Source organism: Vigna angularis, chromosome 4 (genome assembly GCF_016808095.1).
Source record: "Vigna angularis cultivar LongXiaoDou No.4 chromosome 4, ASM1680809v1, whole genome shotgun sequence".
NCBI classification, from domain to species: domain Eukaryota; kingdom Viridiplantae; phylum Streptophyta; class Magnoliopsida; order Fabales; family Fabaceae; genus Vigna; species Vigna angularis.
In genome coordinates, this window is record NC_068973.1 from 22,359,030 (window position 1) to 22,386,514 (window position 27,485).

General features: G+C 35.1%; 2 protein-coding genes, 1 long non-coding RNA gene and 1 pseudogene across 10 annotated transcripts; 2 read left to right on the forward strand and 2 right to left on the reverse strand.

The window, feature by feature from the left end:
- Positions 1-27,485, forward strand: part of LOC128196231 (uncharacterized) — a 194,970-nt pseudogene that overhangs the window by 145,754 nt on the left and 21,731 nt on the right.
- LOC108331421 (ethylene-responsive transcription factor ABR1) lies at positions 12,826-14,389 on the reverse strand. Its single transcript, XM_052876599.1, has 3 exons — positions 13,871-14,389; positions 13,044-13,638; positions 12,826-12,934 (listed from the first exon to the last, which is right to left on the reverse strand). Exons 1-3 carry the CDS (start codon positions 14,157-14,159, stop codon positions 12,865-12,867), a joined length of 954 nt encoding a protein of 317 aa, XP_052732559.1. The 5' UTR covers positions 14,160-14,389; the 3' UTR covers positions 12,826-12,864.
- On the reverse strand, positions 18,896-23,803 carry LOC108347557 (uncharacterized). Its single transcript, XR_008248429.1, has 2 exons — positions 23,596-23,803; positions 18,896-19,432 (listed from the first exon to the last, which is right to left on the reverse strand). It is a non-coding gene; the product is annotated as an uncharacterized LOC108347557 (long non-coding RNA).
- Positions 21,657-24,450, forward strand: LOC108347558 (uncharacterized). Of its 8 annotated transcripts, none has more exons than XM_052876601.1 (6): positions 21,657-21,964; positions 22,111-22,206; positions 22,302-22,369; positions 23,123-23,211; positions 23,994-24,025; positions 24,195-24,450. In XM_052876601.1, exons 2-6 carry the CDS (start codon positions 22,170-22,172, stop codon positions 24,227-24,229), a joined length of 261 nt encoding a protein of 86 aa, XP_052732561.1. In that variant the 5' UTR covers positions 21,657-21,964; positions 22,111-22,169; the 3' UTR covers positions 24,230-24,450. The 8 variants fall into 8 exon arrangements, 3 of the variants coding, with proteins under 3 accessions (XP_052732561.1, XP_052732562.1, XP_052732560.1); XM_052876602.1 differs by having other exon boundaries at positions 22,122-22,206; XR_008248424.1 differs by having other exon boundaries at positions 21,657-22,206; positions 23,801-24,025.

The following is a 27,485-nucleotide window of genomic DNA, read 5'->3' on the forward strand; positions in this document are numbered from 1 at the left end:
CGATAATTGCTTTTCGTAGTAAAATATTATATTAAAATAATAACAATAAATATAATTAAAATATTATAATTCGTAGTAAAATATTATCTAAAAATCAAATAATTCATTTTTCTGTTCTTTAACTAAAAAGGTATTTACAAAATTATTTATTTTGGTATAATATTGGTTGAACTGTTTCTACATATTTTCATTTTCTTTAAAAAAGAATTATACGTTTTGTGTTAATTATATATATATATATAATTTATCGTCATTAAAAGTATATTAAAAATATATATAAGATAATAGGATAAATCATATATATTTAAAATAATTTATTAATTAATTTATTTACTAAAATAGTTTTAAGATAATAAAATATAAGATAGATATTTATATTTGAGATTAATAAAATTATTTTACTTTAAAATACACACATATTTTAATTAATAGATACTGTATAACTTTAATTTTTTCTTTCAATTAACAGGCACAATTCTCTATTAATAAATCATATGTAGCATATTGGTAAAAAAAAAGTGGAATAATAATTTAGATAAAATCATTTAGTTACATCATGATCATGATTTAATTTATGTAAATATTAAATATAAGTGAAAAACATTTTACTAAAGGAGCAGCAGAGCATAGCAGCAGAGCAGAGAAGCAGAGGAGAGAGAAAAAAAAATTAACGTCCGTTTATGTGGATTTAACGGAAGGGACTTGATTGAAGCAAATTTTACATACGTTTGGACAAAATTGACACTTTTAAACTAAGTTTGGACGTAATTGAAACTTTTTTAAAAAGATGGACTAACTTGACACGTTGCAGCCAAACTGTGGACAATGCAAGCAATTAAACCTATATATTTTTATACAATAGAAGAAAAGAAAATTTAGAAATAGTACAATCAGAGATAAATGCAATAAAACTCTATTCTGTAACCAACTTGTGAGATAATATAATATTGTGATTGTGATAAAGGTATTTGCCAAGAATTTTTCAGCAAGATAATATAATATTGTGATTGTGATGTGTGGAACTTGGTAGAACATATGGAATCACGTGAATAGTTTTTCACAGTAGTTTTCGCAGGTAAAGTATTTGCCAAGAATTTTTCAGCAAGATTTGGAATTAGTTATGTGAGATTTATTTATGAACGATTAATATTCTCAACCACCAAAAAGAGACATATCCGAATAACCAGCCAAATTCAAATTCAACATAGAATCTCTAAGTTCAGATTGACAAGTAACTAATAGACATCTTTGGCAATTGACAGGAAACTAATACTTTGGATTAACTCAAATGCTAAACACTGAAACTCAAGTCTTGGGTTTTTATTACATTTGAGGTTACCCAATTGATTATTTTTGCTGCCATGATAGTTAAATTTATTTCTCAAAGAAAATGGAGAAGTATATAACTTAATCCAAGTGGTAAGATAACAAGATTGTTTTTCTTAAATGAACTTTTGGGGGTGACTAAGTGTTGTAAAGAGAGTAAGTGCTAGTATAGCTTGTGAGTCCACTAGCTTTAATTTGGATTAGTTGGAAACTGACTTGACTTCTCCACGTGAAGGATCTAAGACAAATAAAAAAGAATTCTAACTACTAACATGATATTAGAAAGTTGTTATTAATAGAAAAGTGATCAAGAATGGTAATTAGAAAATGGAACTGTTAAATTGGTCATTTAGTGCTACTTCTGTTTACGATGCCATCTATTGTTGTTCGAGAACCTCCAATAATTCAGTAACCAACATCAGAGCTTCTAACTACTAACATGGTATGCCATAAGTGTTCAGAACAAAGTCATCCCGTGAAACACCAATTGGAGAGCTAAATCCAAGAACAAAGTCATCCCGTGAAACACTAATTGGAGAGCTAAATCCAAGCACAGGGGATTGATTGAAGAAAAATGAAAAAGGCTAGCTACTAGGTGGTAGATCAACCGCTACTCTATGGGCACAAAGAGACAACACACATGCTGATTTTAAGGTCTCTTAAAAACTCCTTCCTCTCGGCAATTTGGAGATCTATCTTTTCTTCTTTTCCCGTGGAGATAGCAAGAGTATTACGGAGATGATGGCTTGATGAAGGAGAAAGGGGGTGCTGGTGTGAGATGATAAGTCCATAGAGGGAGAGAAGAACGAGCGGCTTTTGCGGCTGAAGTGAAGTATACGTTTCTTACTTTTCTTAAAATACAAGAACTGAATTGGAGATGAAGAGAAGAAGCTGCTGTAATGATTAGAAGAGACGCATATGTGATGAGCTTTTGAGAGAGTGAGCATTGTGATTTGCTTGGAGAAAACTCTTGAAGAAGTAGATGAATATGGAGGTGTGATTCTCGGTCAAAATAGCTAGAATTGTGTGATTCCTACTTGCAATTTGGAGAAGTACAACCATGGTCCACCAACACATGAATTCTCGGCAAAAGTGGTCATATAGTAATAGCTTATCTATGCTTTCACTTCATGTAGCTTGTTTGGACGGTAATATGGTTCTGAATTCAGCAAGTATGCTTTCCTTTTTCCTTTAAGAAAGTGGACGGTCCTACTAGAAGTAATATATGTTTTCATTTTGCTTTTATTGCCTTTCTTTTAGACAATGATCATGAGTCCAGCAACATCTTTCTTCAACATAATTCTACTTTGCTTAATTTATTAAAACTTGTAGAGAACCGTGAATGGGAAGTCTGCACCGATTATGATTTCTTAGAATAGGATTGTTTATATTATTCTTATGGGAAGAAGTTAAGTGTTAGTTTTATACAAAAAGACAAAAGCTTTCAAAGAGCATTTTGGAGAATGAATTTACGTGAATGAAGGATATCAAGCTTTTGAGAATTCTTAAACCACACCAAGTGATTTCTTTCACGTCTGCAGAAGAAGTGGCAAGTGGCCCACGGTCCTTAAATTGCATCTTTTGTTTATTCATTTGAAAATGGCCAAGTAGTTGTTGTTTGGTTATGTGAATTCAGCAATTACAATTTTAAGAAAGTGGTAGGGTCCTACTTGTTTTTCATTTTCTAAATGCTTTGGTATCCTTGTTTTGTTGTAGACAATGCCGTGTGGTTGTGTGTCCAGTAGCAGCCCCTCCCTTTTAATATCTTGCACTTTGTTTGGTTTTTAAATTGAAGGATTTACGTGAATGTATAGGAGCAAAGTTTTCAGAATTCTAAACCCCTTTTCACGTGAAGAGTTGGCCTATGGCCCTTTCTTGCAATTTTTTTATTACTTTGAGACTTATGACTAAGATGGAGTAGTAGATAGCTTCTATGTTTATTTGTTTTCAATTCCCTTTGCAATTGAGTGGACCTTGTGTGTAGAAGATAAAATTCACGTCTGGAAGGAAGAGACAACCAAATTGCTTGACATTTTCTTCTTTGCTTGCCAAATAGCTCACGGCCAAGAGGATTTAAGTGAAGCATTTCTTTTGTTTAATAATAAAAAAAAGGAATTAAGTAAAGTCACGGTCAAGGAGTGGTTTTAAGGAAATTGTAAATTTGAATTTCTTTTGGTAGATGATTTGGTCACAGTTAATAGTAGGGAAGTTTTACAGTTTTTCATTTTCTTTGCTTTAAAATCTTGTATATTGTATGTTGACTTGATTTTCAGTATTTGAGTTGTTGCGAATTGTTTTTGATATTTGAAATGGTTGTGATTTCATTTTAATGTACCAATTTTATTTTTACTGTCTAAATTTTGTTTTACTATTGTGAATTCTATTTAAACGCAATTTTAATTTTATCGCAACCAAAAACACTACAAAAACCCCCCATTACGTGTTGACAAAAGACTGAACCACATTTGATCCCTGAGAGACGACCTAGGAGTCACATCCTAGCACTGTACTACATTCTTTAATGGAGATAATTAGAAGGGAGCCTTTATTTCATGGTAAAGATTATGTTCAGCAGTTGGCCCTTATAACTGAGGTATTTGCAATAAAACTCTATTAGTAAATGTTTAATGTTAAGACTTACATTCATAAGAACTTAAGATTGTGGACAACATTATAAATGCAACAACAATAAGGAGGAACACACCCTAACTCTATTCAGTGCTAGAACTATGAAATTCATCTTCATTGTCATCTTCACTCTGTTCCTCTGCATTGTATTCTTCTAATTCCGTTGTATCTTCATCTATCTGCCCTTGAAATGATGAAATATTGTTAGGGTTCACTTCTTCAAGACCAGCGTCTACATCTTGTAATCGGACTACTTCTTCAACGTCAATGACGTCATTAACATGTGACATTTCCTCCACTTGGTATGGCACATCGACTTCTACATCATTCGAATCAATGCGACCTCTAGGCTTCGTTTTTATCGCAACACACCAACCTCGTTTGTCCGTGCGTGATGTAGGATATGGTACATAATACACTTGTTGTACATTATGTGCAATTATAAAAGGATCAAACAACACATATCTTTTATCCATTCGAATATCCACAATGCCATACTTTGAATCCACCCTTGTACCTACTCTCGATGGATCAAACCAATCACAATAAAATAATACAATTTTCTTTTCTGTGGTTGTTGAATTGTATTCCAACTCATAAATGTGTTTAATGACACCATAGAAATCATCTTGACCTCCTTCTGTTAGCCCTTTAACATGAACCCCACTATTTATTGTCTTCTTGCCCTGACTCCATGCATGGGTATGAAATTTGTATCCATTAGCAAAGAATGTGTGCCATTCCTTTACACACCTTAAAGGACCAAGTGATAAATCTCTAAGATGTTGGTTCCTCACACTTAAAGGATCGTTATGAACCAACAACCATTCAGGATATCAACCTATTCAACAATGTAATGATTAAAGAATTAAGGAAGAAATGAATGTGTTAGAATGATAGGAAGTCGTACTTTTTGCCTGAACCACAATGAGAAATTAGCATGTATGTATGTCGAGCTGTTTGACTCAGATAGTTGATAGGTATGTAGGAATGACCTGTTGACATGTATGACGAGATTAGATCAAACACAATGCATGTAATCAAATGAAAAAACCTCCGATGGGTAATATAATTGATTTTGGAGGCTTACTGAAGGTAAGGTTCAACTTCATTGTAATTGATCAATACATGAACATGAGCTGATCTCAATTCTTCATCACTTAGCCAATGTGTTGATTCCCTCCCAGAATGACGGCTAGGTTGGTCAAACACTAATAATGTTGTCGTTAGGCTTTCTATTTCAATGTCTACTTCATTTCTACTGCTTTGTGGTGTTAACATGAAGTGTTTGAAATAGTGGGAACAAAAATGAGTTATTTCTCTGTGCAAGTATGATGCGCAAATAGATCCTTCAACCCTAGCTTTATTCTTTACTGAACGTTTAGCATATCCCATGAACCTACAAATTTGAAACTGATATGTTAGGATTTTTGAATTATGCCTAGTAAATTGAACGATAAGATGTCATATTGTCACCTTTCAAATGGGTACATCCACCTATAGTGGACTGGTCCACCAAGTCGTGCCTCATATGGAAGATGGATAGGGAGATGTTCCATAGAATCAAAGAATGAAGGAGGAAATATTCTCTCCATCTTGCACAGAATGAGAGGAATGTTTTCTTCCATCTTCACTAGGTCATCCTTGTTCAATGTAGTAGAACACAAATCTCTAAAGAAATGACTTATCTTTGTAATGGGATTGAGAACATGAGACGGTAAAGAACTAAACGCTATAGGAAGTAAGCATTGAGAGTGTGTGACAGGAGTGAGATCTGAAAGTGCCTACCAAAACGCGTCCTAGGGTATGAAAAAGACCTAATGGGCGAAATCCCGCTGAGCCCAATTAAAACAAAACAGTCCACCCAATCTACAGCAGTCGCGCTCAGCGGTAATTATCGCTGAGCGGCATTTGCGGCACCAACTCTTCTCTCTCAACCACTTCTTTTTCTTTTTCTTCATCTTTATCTTTCTCACTCAGCTCTTCTTTCTCTTTTCTCTCTATCTTTTCCTCATCTCCCTCTATTTTTTTCTCATCAAGAATCTTGTCACTTTCAGTGACATTGGTTTGCCCTTCCTCCTTAAGGTTAACTTCAGTATTAACCTCATCATTCAATCTCTGACTAATGTAACGAAGGTGCATCTCCATCCTTTTACATGATTCTTCAATGCTTTTCTGAGTAGAGTCAGAATTTTTCAAAAATCGTTGAAGGGTGTCATCCAAATTTACTGATAGAGAGGGTTGTTGCTGCCATTGTTGTGGTGGCGGCCTATCAAATTCTTCGGCAGCTTGAGTGCTTTTGTGATGACAATTAGGTATCTGTATGTACTGTTGAACTGCCTCCTCCAAAGTTCTCCTTTTTCCCGATAACGAGGGTTTTTGCTGCCATTAGTTGTGGTGGTCGATTCTTAAATTGTTTGACAGCTTGCCAAAATTGATCATTATCCATGCCTGAGTGAGATCCCACCAGTGGTTGAAATTACCTTAGTAGAATTGAGTGCCTATTAAATTCTTGTTTGAATTGCATCCTGCAAACATTAGGCACAAAACTCTAGAAAATATTTGTTAGCACAAAAAGATAGAGAAGATAGATAAAAACAAATCAAAGGATATAATTGAAAAGATAAGAAGATAGGAAATAAAAACAGAAAAATAAAATAAAATAAAATAAAAACAGAAAAATAAAATAAAATAAAATAAAATAAAAACTGAAAAATATAAACAGAAAATAAAAATTCGAAATTTAAATTAAAAATTCAAAAACAAGTCAAAGATAATCAATAATCACACAAATTAACCAGTTAAACCACGAGTCCCCGGCAACGGCGCCAAAAACTTGATGGACAAATTTATGAGCACCAAAATATGATGTCACAAACTTGTTTTTCAATCGGCAAGTATGACCGAATCGTTCAAGTAATAAACTTGGTAAGACCAAGTATCGTTCTTCCCAAAGGACTCACGGCCTAGTTTAGTTATGTGATTTCTTGATTAGCTAAGACTTAAAGACGAAATATTTGGAGTTTAATATGCAAGACAGAAAATAAACATGTATACATGAAGTTTTGATCAATGGCTAAAACAAAAGACACACACTTTCAATGGAATATATTAATGAATATGTTGTTGGGGGTCAATTTCATCTTATCCACTCTCATATATTTTAGGAATTCAACATTCAAATCATCATTGTTAATGCCACTCTCTAAAGTACCTTTCTAGAAGGCTTCTCCCCAATCACGAGTTCATACAATTCCTAGCATTCCTAATGATCAGTTCATAAGTGCAGGAGCTTAACGACAACCAATATCATATTGGGAGAAATTCCCCGGATCTAGACTTCCCCGTACGTTCCCGTATCGACAAAACCAATAATCATGCATCGAATGAGTTAAACAATGCAAGCATTAAGCAAAGAGGAAAAACCCTAACTAATGATGAAAGAAAGCATAAATCTTAGATTAAGATGCAAGCATAAATTCCATATATGAGAGCTTCAAGAGATTACATTGATTCCCCAACAAACATACAGAGTTTAGTTCACCATATTCATGGTGAACCTAGATGAATTACAATGAAAGTATGAAAGAATAAACCCAATAAAGGTGAAGAGGTAGCCTGAGCATCCAAGATCCTCCTTCAAAGGGGTGGAAGAGAAAGTGTTTGCCTCGTTTCTGCCAAAGATACAAACCCTAGGACGTCCTAAAGCTTATATACTATTCTAAAATTACAAAAAATCTAAGCCCAAGCCCATAAGTGTGCCGCTCAGCGGTAAAGTACCGCTCAGCGGTGAGTGCGCGTCTCTTTTCTTCCCCTCAGCGGACCTCCCGTGACCTTCTGAGTGCCGCTCAACGGTAAAATGCCGCTGAGCGGTGCCTTCGGCTTCTCCTTTTGCACTCTTTGATTCCTTTTCTGATTCCATCTCTCTCATTCTTCACTTCTTTCACTAAATTCACCTTAAAATCTTCACAAAAACACTGAAATCAAGCATAAACCTGTCCAACTCTCTTATTTCTGAACATATGGATAAAAGTATGATTTCAAGCTAGTTTCTAAGTCTAAAGGTTGCTTTTAGTATCAATTTTAAGCATGAAAATAACAGTTTTTCAACTGTTATCAAGTGGATAAGATGAAATTGAACCCCAACAACATATTCATATATATATTTCATTGAAAGTGCTTGTCTTTTGCTTTTGCCATTGATCAACCTCATGCATACATGTTTATTTTCGTCTTTTGCATAGTAAAATCCAATTATTTTGTTCTTAAGTCTTAGCTAATCAACGAATCACATAACTAAACTAGGCCGTGAGTCCTTTGGGAGAACGATACTTGGTCTTACCGAGTTTATTACTTGAAACGATTCGGTCATACTTGCCGATTGTAAAACAAGTTTGTGACATCATATTTTGGTGATCATAAATTTGTCTATCAATGACCAGGTATGTTGACCAACTGCCACATATGATTTTTTTTCAATCATTTTGAGCTCCTCTTCCATAGCATTTATCCACATATTTTCAGTTGCAACCTCTTCATATCCACTAGGTTCCATGACCGCAACATTACACCTTTGAAAGATGTCAAAAAGCAATCTTGTTCCTTTGACAGGTTCGTCATCCACATCTTCATTCTCCTCCTGCAATCCAAGCTCATTGTTTCCTTTCCAGCTCAAACAATCAAAATTTTCAAGGTCTTTTTTGTCTTTCCAGCTCCAACAATCAAACTCCAAGAATTTCACATTCCTGCTAACAATTACTTTGTTATTGTGTGGGAGATAGATCTTGTAGGCCTTTGAAATCAAGCTATAGCCTACAAAAATTCCAGGGTTTGTTTTCTTGTCCAATTTGTCTCTCTTAATATGAGGAATATAAGAGAAACACAAGCAACCAAATATTTTTAAATTAAAGAGCTCAGGTTTGTAACCGTACCATGCTTCAAAAGGCGTTCTTTGTTGCAAAGCTTTTGTTGGCAGTCTATTAAATAAAAATATTGTTGTATTTACAGCCTCTGCCCAGAATTTTTTAGGCAACTCTTTGTCATGAAGTAAGCACTTAGCCATCTTCATAATCGTTCAATTTTTTCTTTATGTAGTGCCATTTTGCTGAGGTGAATAAGGGGCTGTAAGCTGGTGTTCTACACCTGTATCTTCACAAAACTTGTTAAATTTTTTGGAAGTATATTCAGTTCCATTGTTGGATCTAATCATCTGCATCTTGCACTTGCTTTTTTTTCCCACCAAAGTTTTAAACTTCCAAAAAATGTCAGCAACTTCATATTTAAACTTCATAAAATATATCCAACACATTCTTGTCATGTCATCAATGAAAATAATATAATACCTACTGTCATTCAATAATGGTGTGCTCATAGGACCTCCAACATCTGTATGTATCAATTGTAGATTTTGTATAGCCCTTCAAGTCTTGTTTTATGGAAATGGGGGTCTTGTTTGCTTTCCATATTGACAAACACTACATGTAGGAAATGCTTCTTCTATATCAGGTAAGCCTTTGACCATGTTATTCTTCTTCATGAGAGCATTGTGGTGAAAATGGCCCAATCTTTTATGCCAAAGTATTGTATTGCTGTTGACCTCTTTGTGCACTCCAGCTTGTTCTTCACTCATGAAGTCCAAAACAAAGCTTTTTCCTTTCATTCTAACTTTAAATACTTCCTTGCCTGCTGAATCTTTTAGCATGCAGCTTTTGTCTTCAAATGTTTTCAAGCAATTGAGGAACAGTCAACAGGTTTTGGTTAATTTCTGGAACATATAAAACATCTGAAATCAGTTTCAAACTTGTTTGACCTTCAATTGCAACTATTCCTTTGCCTTTTACTACAATATATGCTCCATTACCTACTATGACTTTAGAAAGTGCAGTTTTGTCAAGTTCTTTAAAGAGTTCTCGATCATAACTCATGTGGTTTTTGTGCAACCATTGTCTATTAGCCAACTTTATGTGGAGCTATTGGTAGCTATTGAATTTGACTTGAAAAGCACCCTCCATAAATCCTTCTTGCCTCATAAGTCTTCTTTGCTCTTGGGCATGCAACACCTCTGCCAAAGTGATCTTAGTTAGATCCTTAGTGTTCTCCAAGGTAGCTATAGAAGCTTCATATCTTTCTGGTACTAATACAAGAATTTTCTCAACAATTCTTGAATAAAAAAAAGCAGTGCCTAACAATCTTACTTTGTTGGCAATGCCAAATAATGCATTTAAGTACTCTTTGATGGTGTCAGATTCTTTCATTCGTTGCAGCTCAAATTCTCTCATAAAATTCAATACTTGCATGCTTCTAATTCTCTCATATCTTGCATATTCTTCCTTCAAGTAATCCTAAATTTCTTTTGCTGTGTTGTGAGACATAATCCTGGTGAAAATTAGTTTTGAAACACCAGAAAATAAACATGCCTTTGCCTTCCTGGTTTTTTTCTCCTTGTAGTTTTTCATCTGGGCTATACTAGGGTTGTCGGGCAGCAGAGCAATATCGTAATCCTCCTCCACTGCTTCTTAAAGATCCAAAGCCTCTAGGAAGTTCTGTATTTTTTGGCCCAGAGATCACAGTTATCTCCATCAAAGATAGAGGAGCAACTTGAGAGAAACTTGTTTCTACATCTATTTTTCAGGTCTATGTAGTTGTAGGTTATTTTATTGAAAAAGTTTGAGAGAATGGAACAGAGGAATATAAAACTGCATTAATATTTTATTAAGGAATGCTATTGCTTTTATAAAGCAAATAACTGAATGTAAATGCACAAAAATATTGACATCTATAATCACTAAGAGATTAGTGCTCCTAATGCCTAGAAAATAGCAAATAAATCCTACTCGTCAACATGATTTTTATTTTTCTAGAAAAATAGCGTAACATATTATTTTAATTTGTTAATTTCCAGTGTTCTATGGAAAAAAATAGGAAGGAAAAGAGAAATAGGGTAAACGAAAGGTGTTTAGTTTAGAAAAATATACGATAACCGATTGCCATATTTTTTACATTGAAATCTGGTTTTAAAATAACGTTTGTAACATGTATGTATACTGAATGAATAAAAAATCTGTGTACTTTCGAAAATCGTTTATCGAATCTTCTCCAGGTACTTCTTATGGGTCATTTCTTCTAGTTTACAGTAATAAAAAAACAATCCGGTATCACCAACGGGAGAGCGATTTTAACCTGTTTGGCATAGAAAATTTTCAACCAACCTTTTGTCTCACTATTTCGTCCCAACAAAATCCACGCATCATAATTTACTTCTAAACAAAGTGCCAAATGCTTTCCAAATGGCGGAACATTAGTTTTTTCCTTAGTTTGACCTGGGACATGGTTCCTCGCCATGCAAAAATCTGTTTGGTCATCATTTTGCATGACCTTGATGGTGATTCCTGGGATCCGTGCTGCTCGAGTAAACGGTCAAAATATGACTATGCAATTACTCAACATAAACGCTAGTGTCATTTTTTCAAATAATAATTAAACTGCATAATAAACGATTGAGTCAATGTTGTGTAAAAGTTATACTTGCTTGAACCATTATGTTACTTGTACAACATTATCATTGTTTTCGGTGTTTTACACGCCACTGAGCTCTTACGTGTGGCTTAAGTGTGCATAGTACTTTCTCTCCCTGGGTTGAGAGGGACGTGTACAGAGATAAAAAAGGAAGCTTTAAAATGAAACTTATTTTCGAGTTACTTTGCTCAGACGCAAGGAAGCGTTATAATAGTAAGGCTCTGCCAACCTTGGTTCACACTAAATTCTTTTCCTGTTTTTAATGATCTTCACGTGTGTATGTACGTATGTTCTGCCCCTTAACTTTTACTTTGTGAACTTTTTGCGAACAAATTGATGCTTACGTAGTCGAGCAACGTTGAATATATCGTATGGTAGTCAAACCTCAGGATGGTTGCAGTCAAATTGAGGGTTTGCTCCTTCTAAACTTTGGTCTGTGGTTCATCTTACCTTAACTTGCGTATTTGTATACACTGAGTGTTTAAAGGAGGCGTTTGGACCATTTCACCAGGAGGTTGTTTGAACGAAAATTATATGTTCAACAAGGTGAATATAATAAGCCGCCGAATGAATGTTTCAATCTCATTGTGATAACGACATTTGTATAATAATTAAAAGGAAGAAAAGAATTTGCTAGATCAGGAAGATGCTGCCATTCTTTTAAGAAATTCAAGGCTAAACCATTAAACTGCTGGATGGAACAAAATGTCAAAGCACTTTTCTCCCGCAACGTTATTAACAATGTCAGAAGACTAGTTAGTTTTTAACTTCATATAGATTCCACCTTATATTATGCCTGAAATATTATTCTTTATTCCTTTTGCATTAACTTTAAAGCCTTAGTTTTGGTGGAACAGAAAATTAAATAAACGACTCTTTGCAAAATCACGAATTAAAATAGAAAACTTGATAAAATAAAGAATTAAAATGACAGGTATAATTTCGACATTGGTCCGGGAATTTAATAAAATGACATGTATGATAAAGAAATCTTAAAATTCAGTACAGCTAAAAAATTGTGTTAAGTTCCATGGATTTGGTAGAAGAATGTGTTAAGTTGAACTGAAATAATAAATTTGGTAGAGAGTGATTCAATAGACTTGAAAGAATTTAAACGTAAATTTTTCTATTATTTATTTGAGTAAATTTAAAAGTAGATAAAAATAAATTTTGAACTAAATATTTTTAATATGTTACATTAATTAAATCCTTCAGAAATTCTCACAAACTTTATTTTCTAAATTGATATTCAAATCCACTTAAATATTCAATAAAAAATATTTATCTCTAAATTTTCTCAAATACATTAAATCACCTTTCTTAGAATTCAAATATCCAGATTGAAGATCTGAAGTCTTTTCAAACATGGCGATTTATTTTCCTCCATAAACATCGTCAGCAAAAATAATGAATCAGAACGGGATCGACAATGCAATTACAGACAAAAGAGATGGAGCTATAATGGCTGAAAAAAAAAATCATGAAGAAGTATGATCAAAGATAAATTCAGACAGACTTAAAAGATAAACAAAAGGAATCATCCAGAGGAAGAAGAGCTAGGAGCAGATGCTGACCAAGGTGGTATCTGGGTAGAATAAAAGGAAGAAAGTGAAGTGTCCTGCGAAGAAGTTACAAAGGCAGAAGAAGAAGAAGAGGAGGAGGAAGAAGAGTGAAGATGAGAAGCCATGGAAGACGTGACTAGCGTTCTATCATCATAGAGGTTGGTGGGGAAGCCCGAGAGCTGAAAATACTCGTAAACGTTGGTGGCACCTTGAGAAGGGAGAAAAGATGGAGTATGCACAGCTGGATCCGTCGACGTTGAAATGGACACGAGAGAAGTGGAAGAATTCGAAACACTAAACTGAGGTTGCCGGAGAGTGACATTCTCAGGGAAGTTCAGTTTCGCTTTGTTTCCTCTAAATCGAAGAGCAGCTTCATCGTATGCTCTGGCAGCTGCCTCCGCGGTGTCAAACGTCCCCAACCACACCCTCGCCGCCTTGAACGGATCTCTTATCTCCGCCGCCCATTTCCCCCACGGCCTCTGCCTCACTCCTCTGTATTTTCTCCTCTCCTCATCCCCTCTAACGTTCTCCGTCGTCTTGTATTCGTACACAGCATTTCCCATTTCCCTTGTTATTCTGCTTCTCGAATTGTTTGAAAATTCTCCACCTGTATTCCCATGTATCTCGTTAGGTGGTAACCAAAAACAAAATAACACACATTACACTGCAATCTTGAAGGTTCACTACTGTTCTATTCCATGTTACAATATACAATTAAAGAAGATATTTTTAACTAGTACACCCTAATTCCTTAAAATATTCCAAACACGAGCCCAGCAACGATTGAAGAAAATTGAAGAAAGTAGCATAGATGATAAAGATTTGAACATGTTGCTTACTTCTAGGCATAGAAGAGGTTTGCGAGAAGCACGGTGCGTCTTGTTCCCTTGCTCTCTTGTGAGAAGAGGTTCCAAGAACATAGTTAGATGAAGAAGATAAAGAGGGTGTTATAGAAGCAGAAGAAGGCACGTGTGGTGTAACAGCATGATTATCATGGAGAAACGCAGAATCAGTGGATGTTGGAACCTCTCCGGTGACAACGTGGGTTAAAGCTGAGACCATAGCAGACATCTCTCTCTCCCTATTCAAACCCGGAAACAGCCTTGACAATGCATGCGTGTTCATCATCCCTCCCTCGTTCTTGTCAACCTCGTTTTTCTCTCTTGGATTCGCCACCTTAAATAAACAAAATCAGAGACACTTGGATTAGCTTTTGTGCATGCAGAAACACCCTTTCGATCCCACAACCCCGTGAGTTGTTTCTTATATATAAGAAACGATGGAAAGGTCCAAAGTGTTCGCAGGCGCCGCCATACGAGAGTCAGTCGGTGGTGATTTATTGAACACCTCACACCTATACAACTTCTCTCCTTATTTACCAACTAAATCTAATAAGATAAGAATTCTTATTTATTACATTAAATATAAAGCGGTTTGAATAATTCCTTCTATTTTTCTCTATCTGCTAATCTTTTTTTGCCCCACAGTTAAGGTGCAAAAATTAATTAATTAAAAAATTAAGAACAGATTATATTTTATATTTTAATAACTACCATAAAAAAATGTAAAATGTGAAAGCATAAAGTTGCCGGCTCAAGTTTTGTGTGTGGAGAGGAACCTCCACCGGCAGTTCCTGGTAGTCGGCAAAAAGTGAAGAAAAAGTAACAGTTGTATCAGCCGACATTACAAATAAATATAGTAAGTGTAAGACAAATTTTGTACTATTTGAATTTTTTTTTTTCACCTAAACTCTTTCATTTTAATCCAAAATATCAAGTCAGCGAAAAAAATTACAAAATTACTTGATATTTTTAAACATATAAAGAGCTTATATTTTGTTTTGTGTGAGATTTTAATAAACGTACCTTTTTTTTTTCATGTTATACACCAAAAGGGATATATATCAAATAACTAAATTTAGTAATCGGCATGACCCATCAAGGTACCATGTTTGGTAATGCACTAAAGTTTTATCGATTTGTCTCCAAAATCCTCTTTTTATGTCCATCCATTCCTAAAAGGATATCTTCTGGACTAGGATGAATCCAAAGGTGCCAAATTAACGTAAAGACCCACCAAGTGGGGTATTTTTAGCTTTTTTATTTTTTATTTTTTTTTTCTCTAAAACGACGTCACTCAAAAGCTAAGCAATATTTTGGAAGAACCCCATGCAAGTAGATCAATAAATGCATGTATGCAACACTTGTTACGTTCACAATCCTGTTGAAAATGTTCACATCACTTAAATATGAACAAACCCTTATCAGAATTTAGTGGGGAGACAGGAGATGGGTGAAAGTGTGTCTCGACGTGTAAAGTTGAGGTTTCAAAATGAAAATATTCACTTTAATCATTCTATAAAAATATTTTCTCTATCGCTTTTTTTTGTGTGTTTAACCTCTTGTCTATGAGAATGAATTATGCGGCATTTTTACTTTTTATACAAAGTATACAAATGTGTATTGGTATAAACATTGAGTACTCTTTCATACGCACAAACGTTGATAAATGCTACAAAGTATAACGTGTTCAAGACATTTTACCATTTGTCATTTTATTAATAAATACATTGTTTGGTAAGATAAATATGTATTCATCAAATGATATAAACGTAAAATGTTTTTTCAAAGTTAAAGCGTTGATGGTCACTTATCAGACAATATTTTTTATAAAAGATTTTGCTTGATATAACACTATTTTGAATGATAACATTTTTTTTAATATTAGTGTCATATAAGAGATATACTTTTATTTTCATAAGAAGCTAGCTTTGCTTAGAGTTTGTTGAGAAATTTCGAGACACTTGTTTTTATAGACGTTGTTTATGATTTTCTAATCCATTTAAACAATTTGATCTAAAAAACTTTACTTCAACTCTTTGGGTTCAAAGGTTATAATATACTTCTTTACTAGACGCTACTTGTTTCAAACAGTTTTTCCTACACAATAACATTTTATTTAATACTAATTGTTAAACTTCAAAATTAGGGTTACTTAGACAATATACTCTCTAAATAGTTTTTGTCTTAAAAACTTTATTAAAAAACTTTCAATTAAACTAAGTAATCCTTTATATATGTTATATTTGAAAATTTTATATTAATTAACAATCCATATATATATATATATATATATATATATATATATATATATATATATATATATATATATATATATATATATATATATGTTTCGGTTATGGGCTGAGTCACCAAACTCCTTCACAATTTGCCTTGCCGTTCGGTCTCGCTCTAAGCTCCGTTGTCTCACTCTTTCGTCCGGGAGGGAACCTATCAAAGATCCTCCGATGCCAAAGTCAGTACACGAACCGTTCGGCAATTCAATAGAACAACAATAAATGTGAAGTAAATGCAACCTATCTACCACTTACCTTTGACCTGTATTTATAGTTTTCGCCATGGGCTTGAGATTACTGAAAAGTTAATCACGGTCCAATTCTAGCCCAATGGCTCAACTCACTATTTACCTTAATCATAGTCTTAACGACCCAATTCACCTGTCGACCGATCTTGTACGACCGTCCGGTTAGGTCGATTCAACGCTGCTCTTTCTGGACCGCCCGGTCCGTATAGTACATGGTTATTACTCACCCGAGTGAAAGGATGAATGATCGAGTAAAACTCGTTGGGCAGCACTCTCAAAGACTTGTGAACGATCGACGACCTAGTTTAGCTATTTGATTCGTTGATTATTTAAGACTTGTGAACGATCGAGTAGAACAACACACAGTGAGTGTTCATGCAAGTTGTCTAGCAATGCTATGGGAGGACCGAAATCGACGGGAAAAAGGAATTTGAGTGTAGTGAGCGAGAGACAAAGAGCGCAGTAAAAAAAATTGAAGAAATGTCGACGGTTAAGTTGATGCTGGCGGTACTCTCTGGACCGCTCGGTCCATATGGTACATAAGCCCCCCAAGCCCTAGTGCACGTAGTGAACGTTGGGTTTAAGGCTGGCTGATATCTTGGTTATGGGTGTGTGGGCTTCTGTTGTCGACCGTCCGTCCTCGACATTGGTTGGGCTGGAGGGCGTGCAACTCGGCTACTAGCCCGACTCTGTTGGGCTTCTACTTACCGATTTTTGAAAATGGGTTTAGGCGGGAATATACATGTCGTGCGCATAGAGGCAGAAGTTGAAGCGTCCCTGCATCTGGACTGTTAATCGTGATGATTTTTTACGATGAGGATGCATCAACGGTTACAAAATTTTTCCTATAAATAGGAGGGTGAAAACGCTGTTATTTTCACTCTTTCTTCTTCTTATTCCGTCTTGAGAGCATTATTTTTCCCTCAGGTAATAAATGGCAGTCGTCCATGTTAAGTCTTCTTTGGAGTCGTCGGGCAGAAGTGGCGGGGGGTCGACGGGCAGTGAAGACGAGCGTGGTTCTTCTCCAAGCTCGGTGTCGTCCTCCTTTTTGGAAGAGTCCGACCAGTCACCGGGGTTGCGCTCTCTTGTAAATAGTGAGGATCAGTCGCTGAAGCCTAACTCCCACATGGATGCGGATAAGAGGATTATCTTCAGGATACCCATTCATCTTCTCAAGGGTGGTATTCCGGTAGATGATGCGCCATTGGAACCGGACGGTGATGGGACCGTTATTCCGGGATATGACTGGGCACCACACGATGCTAGTTTGTTCGCATCGGAGTATGGTACTAAAAAGGCGTTAATGTGGAGAATCCGCCGGCTCTACATTGTCAGAGACGTGGAGGATTCCCGATTGATACGAACGGGAGTCAGCCTAAGGAACGAGCGGGTTTATCACGGGAAGGGGTCGAGTCCAAATGATTTCTTCTTTATGTACGCCAGTTTTTTCGATCAACTCTGTATTCGGGTGCCTTTTACTGAGTTTCAAATGGTCGTTCTCCGGGAGTTGAACGTTGCCCCTGCACAGCTACATCTGAATGTTTGGGCGGCCGTCCAGGCATTTTTGGGGGTGTATCATACATCCTGATGATCATTTCTGTTGTGGCCACCTGCCCTCTGTTAATGGACTGCATCCTAACATCTATAAGAGACATATACATATCTCTCATCTGAAATGGCTCGGAATCATGAGGTTGTGCAGGTGCCTACGGTGGTCCTCTTCCTCGGCAAGCACGACGTGGTGGTACTGGCTGAGCTGCCTCATCTCCACCACAATATTGTCTGTAGTAGGCCTCATCAATTGCCTTCCTAGGCCTCTAATGAACAAATCTTCAATCCCCGAAAATGGAGTCAAAAACTTGTTAACCCTCGACAAGTGTAACCGAATTGTATCAAGTAATAAACCTGGAAAGACCAAGTATCGTTCTCCCAAAGGACTCACGGCTTAGACAGTTGTGTGATTTTGTTGATTAATTAAGACTTGTGAACAAATTGTTGTAAGTTTCAAATGCAAAAGACTTAAAAGTAAATATATATGCATGTATTGATCAATGGGCAAGAAGAAACAAAACACGTGATTTGAATTATATGAATGAATATGTTGTTGGGGTTTATCAATTTCATCCTATCCACTCTCTTGTATATAGGAATTCATCATTCTTTTCATTCATATTAATGCCACTTTCTAAATTACCTTAAACCCGATGTCTCGGTGAAGAAAGCCTATCCTTAATTATGAGTTCATACAATTCCCAACATCCCTAATAATTAATTCTGAAGCACAAAAGCTTAAAGACAACCAACCATCATACTCATATGTCAAGGTTTGTAATATACTGCTGGGAGAGATTCTCCAAATCTAGATTTCCCCGTATGTGTCCATATCGACAAAACCAATAATCATGACATCGAATGAATTAAACAATGCATGCTTTGAGCAAAGAGGAAAAACCCTAACTATTAATGAAAGAAAACATGCATCATAAAAATGATCTTGAAGAACAAATTCCATACAAGAGAGTTTCTAAGGATTTACATTGATTCCCCAACAACAAAATAAGTTTAGTTTACCATATTCATGGAAGAACTAGATGAACAATGGAATGAAAGAATGGAAGAGATAGAAAAACCCGAGAAAGAGAAGAGGAGAGCCGTCACCATCTCCAATTCTACCCCCAAGGAGTGAAAAGTGTGTTTCTGCTTCATTCCAGCCAAAGATACAAACCCTAGGATGTCCTAAAGGTTATATATTATTCTAAAAAATACAGAAAAGTAGGCCCAAGCCCAGAAAAGTGCCGCTTAGCGGTAAATACCGCTCAACGGTAGTAGCGTGTGATCATTTCTTCCCCTCAGCGGCATTTTTCCCCTCAGCGGTGCCAACGAGTCTTTGAGAGTGCTGCTCAGCGGTAATTGGCGTTGAGCGGTACTTGCGGTTTCTCTTCTTTTGCACTTTTCGTGTCCTTTTCTGATTCCATCTCTATCCCACTTCACTTCTTTCATCAATTTCATCTCAAAACCTAAAAAAAACAAGGAAATCAATCATAAAACCTGTCCAACTCTCTTATTTCCAACAATTCAACAAAATCATGAGTTCAAGCTAATTTCTAAGTCATAAAGGTTGTAATTGAAGTCAATTTTAAGTATAAAAATAACAGTTTTTCAACTGTTTACACAACCCCAAACTGAGAACTTTGCTTGTCCTCAAGCAAATAAGATGTAACTCAATCTTCCACCAATCCATACAATGGTTCATCACATTTAAAAATCCTTCTTTCAAGACAAGTAAATACTCAATTTAGCTCATCACCAAGACTTCAATCAAGATGTGAACATGCTTTTATTGTTCACTTAATCACATAAGTCTCAAAGGTAAAACTACAATCAATCGTTCACAAGTCTTAAATAATCAACGAATCAAATAGCTAAACTAGGCCGTGAGTCCTTTGGGAAAACGATACTTGGTCTTACCGAGTTTTATTACTTGAATGATTCGGTCACACTTGCCGATTGTTAAACAAGTTTGTGGCGCCGTTTTCGGTGTTCATAAATTTGTCATCACTAACCCTATAAAAAAAATTTATAACTAAAACAAAAATAACAAAAGTCCATAATTACATCACCAAACAAAAAACAAAAGTTCTTAAATCACTGGGTTGCCTCCCAGCAAGCGCTCTTTTAATGTCATTAGCTTGACCCAATAATGCTCAAGTTCCATCTTCTTTTTCTTCTTCTTTCTACTGAACTTCTTCAGAAATTTGATCAAACCAGGAACCTGTTGCAATGTCTCAATCATAGGAACTTTAATCTCCAATTTCTTGAAGATTTCTATGAAGCACTTAAATTTGTTTTCCTTCCTATGATTCTTCTTTGGATGACGAAAGGGTTTTTCATATGATTCTCTCTCTCTTCCTCTCGTCCTTTTTTTCTTTTCTCTCACTTTCTTTTTCCTCTTTTTCTTTTCTCTTATTTTTTTCTTCCCTTCTCTTTTTCTACTCAACTTCTTTATTTTCACACACATTCTCTTTTTTTCTTGTCTCTCAACCACTTCTTTTTCTTTCTCTTCTTTTTCTTTTCTCTCCACTCTCTTTTCTTTTTCCTACACTTTATTTTCTTTTTCTTCTTTTCTCTCTAACTCAACTCTTTCAACATCTACACTCACTAAAACTCTACACTCTTCTTTAGGGTTAACCACAGTATTAGCCCCAAAACTCTTATCAAGCCTTTCTTCCAACTTCTTAGTTATTTGTCCGATTTACATCTCCATATTTCTAATGGATGCTTGAGTGTTGTTATGATTGGAGATGGTTACCTGCATAAACTGATTAAGAGTTTCTTCCAACTTTGTATGTTTTTCAGTGAGTGTAGATATCTGTTGCCATAATGATGGTTGTTGCAGTGGCCTATTAAATTGTCCCTGACCTTGACCCATGCTTGGGTGAGGTTTCCACCCTTGGTTGAAATTACCTTGGAGGTATGGAAATTGATTGTTCATTAAATTTACATCTTCTAGGGCCTCCACTGGAAAAGCACACTAACCATTGATATGGTCACCACCACATAGTTCACACATCTGTTGTTGAACTTGAGCAACAATTTTTAATTCCTTCGGTAATTGAGCAAGTGTCTTTGTTAGAATCTCCAACTGTTGAGTTATAATCTTATTTTGAGCAAGCAAGACATCAGTCGACTGCAATTGTAGAACCCCTTTTGATTCAACAGAGGCTCCTCTTTCACTATGCATTTCATTGTCATTAGTAGCCATGTTCTATATCAATTTTGTTGCTTCCTCTGGAGTTTTACATTTAATATTACCTCCAGCTGAGGCATCTAACATCAATTTGGTTTGTGAACCAAGACCTCCAAGGAAAAGTAGAACTATTGCTGCTTCATCAAAACCGTCACTAGTGGAAAAATAGTTTATTATGACTAACCTATTATAACTGGTAAAAATAATCTATCATAATAGGTTGATCGGTGACAAACTTGTAATAAAAATTAAACATATTATAACGTAGTTTTGTAAATCAGTTATAATATGAAATGCGGTGGCAAACTTGTAAATAAGTTTAAAACATATTATAACGTAGTTATGAAAATCAGTTATAATATAAAACGCGGTGGCAAATTTGTAAATAAGTTCAAAACTTATTATTACGAAGTTATGGACACCTTAAAATTTTTTTAATGTATTATAACTTGTTTTTAGAAACCAGTCGTAATATCCAATCTGATTTTCACTTTTTACCCCGTAATTTCTCTTCCCTCTCTTCCTCACTTTCGTTCCCCGTAATACACCACTACTATTGAACCACTCTTCCTCTCTTCTTCACTCTCCATCATCCGTTGTTCACTCAATCATTCACTCTCCATCAGTCGTTCATTCGCTGCCTTGCGAGAGCGTTTCTCTCGTCTCCATTATCGTCCATCAGTCGTTCATTCGCTGCCTTGCGAGAGCGTTTCTCTCGTCTCCATTATCGAAGGCTCTCGTTGCCTCTCCATCATCGAAGGCTCTTGCTGCCTCTCCATCATCTCATTGAACCACAGTTCAAGTAATAAGCACTCTCCTTTACCTCTCAGCCTTTCACCTACATCTTTCACCCTCAACTGCTAGGGTTTCTTCGAATCTTCATCTTCTCACCTTTTTACCGATTGTTTTGACTTTTCCTACATTTTTCATTGAAATCGGTTCCCTCAGTGTTTGTCTAGGTAGGCTTTGAGATGATTAATGCAATTGTTGAGTCGTAGGGGATTCCTATGAACACTGCCCATTCCAAAGCCATTTTCGAAAAAGGTTTGCTCGTTCCCTTGCTTAGATATTTCTATTTTCTGTTTCTCTCTCTATGTTTATTGTATTCATGAATTTTTGCGCAAGTTGGTTTGTTGCAGGTTTTGTTGGTGAAGTTCATGTCTTCCTTGCAAATCCTCATACTTACATGAATCTGAGTGGTGAATCAGTAAGGAAACAGGATGTGCTGATTTTTTTCTCTCTCTTAACCATTTGGATATTTAACTTTAGATTGTGCAAGTTGTGCTATCTATATAGCTTGTCACTTGCCACTCTCAAAAATTTATTGACCACGAGTTCCTTTAATCGCTTAAGCTTATAGTCTACTTTGAAGGGTAGCTTTTCTAATATGCACATTGAAATTTACTCTTATTGGTTGGAATTTTTGTGAAGTTATATGTACTATTGAAAGTATTGACAATGACTGCTAAAGGAATACCAGTATTTTCGGCAGTTTAAGCTCTGACAGAGTGGATGGTGTTTAGCTCCCTTAGTTTCTTCTCATTTGAATATTGGGTGTTTAGAAGAGCTTATACTGAGCTAATTTTAAAGTGACTTATGAATTTCTTATGAGTCCCTTTAGCTTATTTCAATTAGTTTCAAGGTGAATATAAACATAATCTCTTCTTATTTTAGTACGCTTATTATATAGGCTCTTATGTTATATTAATCTTGAAAAAGAACTTATTCTGCTTATCCAAATGCACTTATAATATTTCTAGACTGTTAGAGCCTAGTATATTGAAAACTAGAAAGTTGTAGCAAGTTGGCAGTCATGCCGACAATCATGGAATCAAAGTTCCTCTTATTAAATTCAATAGTTTGACTAATTTAGGTCTATCATATTGTTTAATATTATTAAATATTGTTTGCTATGATGAATACACTTGTGAGCTTCTACTAACCTAGCTTACTTTTGTAGGGTTTAAAATCTGAGTTAGAAAAGGCTTCACCTACTTTTGGCCGTGGTGCTACATACTTGAAGGAATTACGCATTAAGGCCTTACCAAGGTTGGTATTATCCTTTTCAAATGATATATTTTGGATACTGTTTTCTTTGATGCCATGTGATTTCAGTTGGATTACACTTTAAGATATACATGTACAAGCTATCTTTGATAGTATAACCTGCATAAAGGGTCTAGATAAGATTACTTGTTAGGCTTGGTTTCTGCATTAACTGTGCCAAGACATCCTTCTTCAGTCTATTGAAAAGGAGTCAGCTTAATTTTGGTTGTACATTCTAATTCCCAAGGGCGTTTATAAGACTACTTGATTGAGGGTGGAATTTTTCCTAATTGCAACTATGAAATTCCAATAACAGTTCAAACAGAATGCAACTCAAACAAGTAAACTTTTGGCCAAAGGATAAATAATATGTATATATCGGCTTACACTAGTGGAAGATCAACATCTGAGGTAGATTCACTAAGCATGTGCTCCATCTCTTGTATATTCTGTTTTAGTTGACGAGACAATTTATCTTTTGCTGGGAGTTTTGCAATGCTGGGAGTATTGCTTACCAGCCACTCTATACACTTTTTAAGTCGTCAATAACTTTGATGAAAAGATGAAGCTAACATCGTTATATATATTTCAGACATATCTTTCAAGCGAAACACCGACTCCATTGGTGAAATATAGAGAAGAAGAGTTAGTTAATTTGGGAGGAGATGGAACGGGATAACGTAGAGAGTGGGAGAGGGTCTATGACTATGATGTCTACAAGATAAGGATGAAAATCATGTGCGTCCTATTCTTGGAGGGTCTGACACCTTGCCTTATCCTTGTAGGGGGAGGACTGGTAGAAGACCAACAAGGAAAGGTTGGCTTTTATTTCTACACTTGACCATGCTAGAATGATCCTTATCGTGAATATTTGAGCTAGCCATATCGGATGAATGTTGTTTATTGTTTAGAAATTAGAAGTACTTATTTTAAGTTTGAATATTTATATTTTGCCGCTGATAAATTCTGGTGTTTTGATGAAACAGATCCAAACAGTGAGATGAAGCTTTTGGACATTTGAAGTTAGTGGCCCCATATTCCCTATTTTTTCTCCTTTTCTTACAAATTATTAGGAAGTTTATATAACTTTGTCATTTTGTTTTTATTTTCTATTTATTTATTTTGTGTATCTTGTATCAGTGCTATGCTGCACTATAGTTATTAAACGTTCAAGAATACATTAAAAACATTTTGTTTTATCTCTCTACTGAAAGAGTGAGATAGTACATTTAAAAAGGTTTATTGGTTATTTATAGATATAGATATTGTTCTCTCATTTAAGAAATGAAATATTATAGGTGTCAGCACTTATTGGAAGTCTATGATCTTCTTATTCCAAATATTTTTTTGATGGCTTTATGAACTGTGATAAGTTAAAAATAATTATTGGTTATCCTATAGATTATTTCAAATAGGATATAAGTTTTCTTTGCTTTTTTTTTCTAATTATTGATTAATTGTAATCTTTGTGTGTCCAACTTCTTAATCCTATCATATCCAATTGAATTACTATATACTTATGAGTTATCCTTTACTGTAACAACCACAAGCTTCTGTTTATGAATCAAATCTCTTTTTAGTGATATAGCAATCATATCATATTGATAGATGATAACAAAACAACTTTGTCCTTGTAGCTGTTCAAAATTTAGTGAGAATTTTCAAATAAGAAAATTATCAATGTCACTTACACTTGTAAATTATGTGATTATTAATCTTTTACCTTTTTATAAACTACCATATCTTACTTTTTTTACTCAAATGAATAATTTATTTGAGACTGAATAGTCTATGTTGATTTCAGTTCTATCTTACTATTTTGAAATTTTTTATCAAATTTTTTTCTAAAAATTTGTTTATTCAAAGCTATATTAATTATAAATTGATTGGATGAGAAGAATATTATTGTGTATTCATTATTATTTTTTAAAAAAAACACATATATTATAACGTACTAAAGGATGTACGTTATGATATGTTGATCACATATTATAACGTACAAAAATATATACGTAATAATAGATCACATATTATAACGTAAAAACAAATTTACGTTATAATATCTCTCGTCTTATTATAACGGACAAATGAAAATTTGTCATAATAAACCACGCATATTATAACGGACTTTAGAAACTACGTTATAATATGTTAAAGTTATTATAACGTAAATTTCTGTTACGTTATAAAATGCGCAGACTTATTATATCGTCCAGAACTATGTCCCCAATAACTATGTTATAATATATCATTTTTGTACGTTATAAAATGTCATTTTTCCACTAGTGCGTGCATGGGAGTCTTTCTCAAAAAGCTTTTGTGCCTGTCCCGTGCTTGACTTAATGTCTCCTCCATGCCTTGTCTGAAAGAAGAGATCTCTTGCTTCCCTTTTGTTGACTTTAGATTGTGGGAAGTAATTGTTCAAAAACTTTGCAACCACAGCTTCCCATTTTGTAAAACTATCTTCTGGATAAGAATTTAACCACAACTTAGCATTGCCTCCCAATGAGAAAGGAAACAAGCTAAGCTTGATTGCTTCATCTGGCACTCAATTTATCTTCACGGTGTTACAGATTTCATTGAATGTGGTGAGATGTTCATACGGGATTTCATGTGATAGCCCATTAAACTGATTGCTTTTCACCAACTGTATCAATGTCGGTTTCACCTCCATGTTTCCAGCATTGACTCTCGGCCTTGCTATACTGTTAAAATGTTGAGGGCCAACCAAAGTGGTGTAATTTGCAAGAGTCCATCTACCATTATTCTCCTCTGCCATATTTTCAGTGCTATGGTAAGACCTTGGTGGTGAAGGTTGTAAGAGTGTCTCAAAAGAAGGGAATAGTTGTCTCGAAGTTCGAATTCTCCTCCTCCTTCTACTTTCGTCCAGGCCTTCAAGTTTCGTCCAAGCCTTCAAGAAGAGGTTCAGAAATCTTTTTGCTTCTAGTCCGAATATTACCCTGCATACACAAGGAAACAAAACCTTAGAAAAATTTTGTTAGCACAAAAAGATAGAAAAGAGAAGAAATAATCAAAAGATATAATTGAAAAGATAAGAAGATAGAAAATAAAAACAGAAAATAAAATAAAATAAAATAATAACAACAAAAATAACAAATAAAAACACAAAACAGAAAAATAAAAACAGAAAAACAAAATTCACAACAAGTCAAAAATAATCAAAAATCACACAAATAGACTAGTTAAACCACGAGTCCCCGGCAACGACGTCAAAAACTTGATGAAAAAATCTTCAATCCCCAAAAACGGAGTCAAAAACTTGTTAACCCTCGGCAAGTGTAACCGAATCGTATCAAGTAATAAACCTGGTAAGACCAAGTCTCGTTCTCCCAAAGGACTCACGGCCTAGACAATTGTGTGATTTTGTTGATTAATTAAGACTTGTGAACAAATTGTTGTAAGTTTCAAATCCAAAAGACTAAAAAGTAAATATGTATGCATGTATTGATCAATGGGCAAGAAGTAACAAAACACGTGATTTGAATTATAGGAATGAATATGTTGTTGGGGTTTATCAATTTCATCCTATCCACTCTCTTGTATTTAGGAATTCATCATTCTTTTCATTAATATTAATGTCACTTTCTAAATTACCTTAAACCCGATATCCCGGTGAAGAAAGCCTATCCTTAATTATGAGTTCATACAATTCCTAGCATCCCTAATAATTAATTCTGAAGCACAGAAGCTTAAAGGCAACCAATCATCATACTCATATGTCTAGGTTTATAATATACTGTTGGGAGAGATTCCCCAGATCTAGATTTCCCCGTATGTGTCCATATCGACAAAACCAATAATCATGACATCGAATGAGTTAAACAATGCATGCTTTGAGCAAAGAGGAAAAACCCTAACTATTAATGAAACATAGCATGGATCATAAAAATGATATTGAAGAACAAATTCCACACAAGAGAGTTTATAAGGATTTACATTGATTCCCCAAGAACAAAATAAGTTTAGTTCACCATATTCATGGAAAAACTAGATGAACAATGGAATGAAAGAATGGAAGAGATAGAAAAACCCGAGAAAGAGAAGAGGAGAGCCGCCACCATCTCCAAATCTACCCCCAAGGGGTGAAAAGTTTGTTTCTGCTTCGTTCCAGCCAAAGATACAAACCCTAGGACGTCCTAAAGCTTATATACTATTCTAAAAAATATAGAAAAGTAGGCCTAAGCCCAAAAAAGTGTCGCTCAGCAGTAGTAGCGTGTGAACATTTGTTCCCCTCAGCGGCATTTCTCCCCTCAGCG

Coding starts and splice junctions, on each gene's coding strand:
- LOC108331421 (XM_052876599.1), bottom strand. CDS start 14,159: ATGATGAACACGCATGCATTGTCAAGGCTGTTTCCGGGTTTGAATAGG. Junction 13,639..13,870: donor AACCTCTTCTATGCCTAGAA/GTAAGCAACATG, acceptor ATGGGAATACAG/GTGGAGAATTTTCAAACAAT. Junction 12,935..13,043: donor TCTACCCAGATACCACCTTG/GTCAGCATCTGC, acceptor TTTTTTTTTCAG/CCATTATAGCTCCATCTCTT.
- LOC108347558 (XM_052876600.1), top strand. CDS start 22,256: ATGTTTATTGTATTCATGAATTTTTGCGCAAGTTGGTTTGTTGCAGGT. Junction 22,370..23,122: donor TGAATCTGAGTGGTGAATCA/GTAAGGAAACAG, acceptor TTACTTTTGTAG/GGTTTAAAATCTGAGTTAGA. Junction 24,026..24,194: donor TAGAAGACCAACAAGGAAAG/GTTGGCTTTTAT, acceptor TTGATGAAACAG/ATCCAAACAGTGAGATGAAG.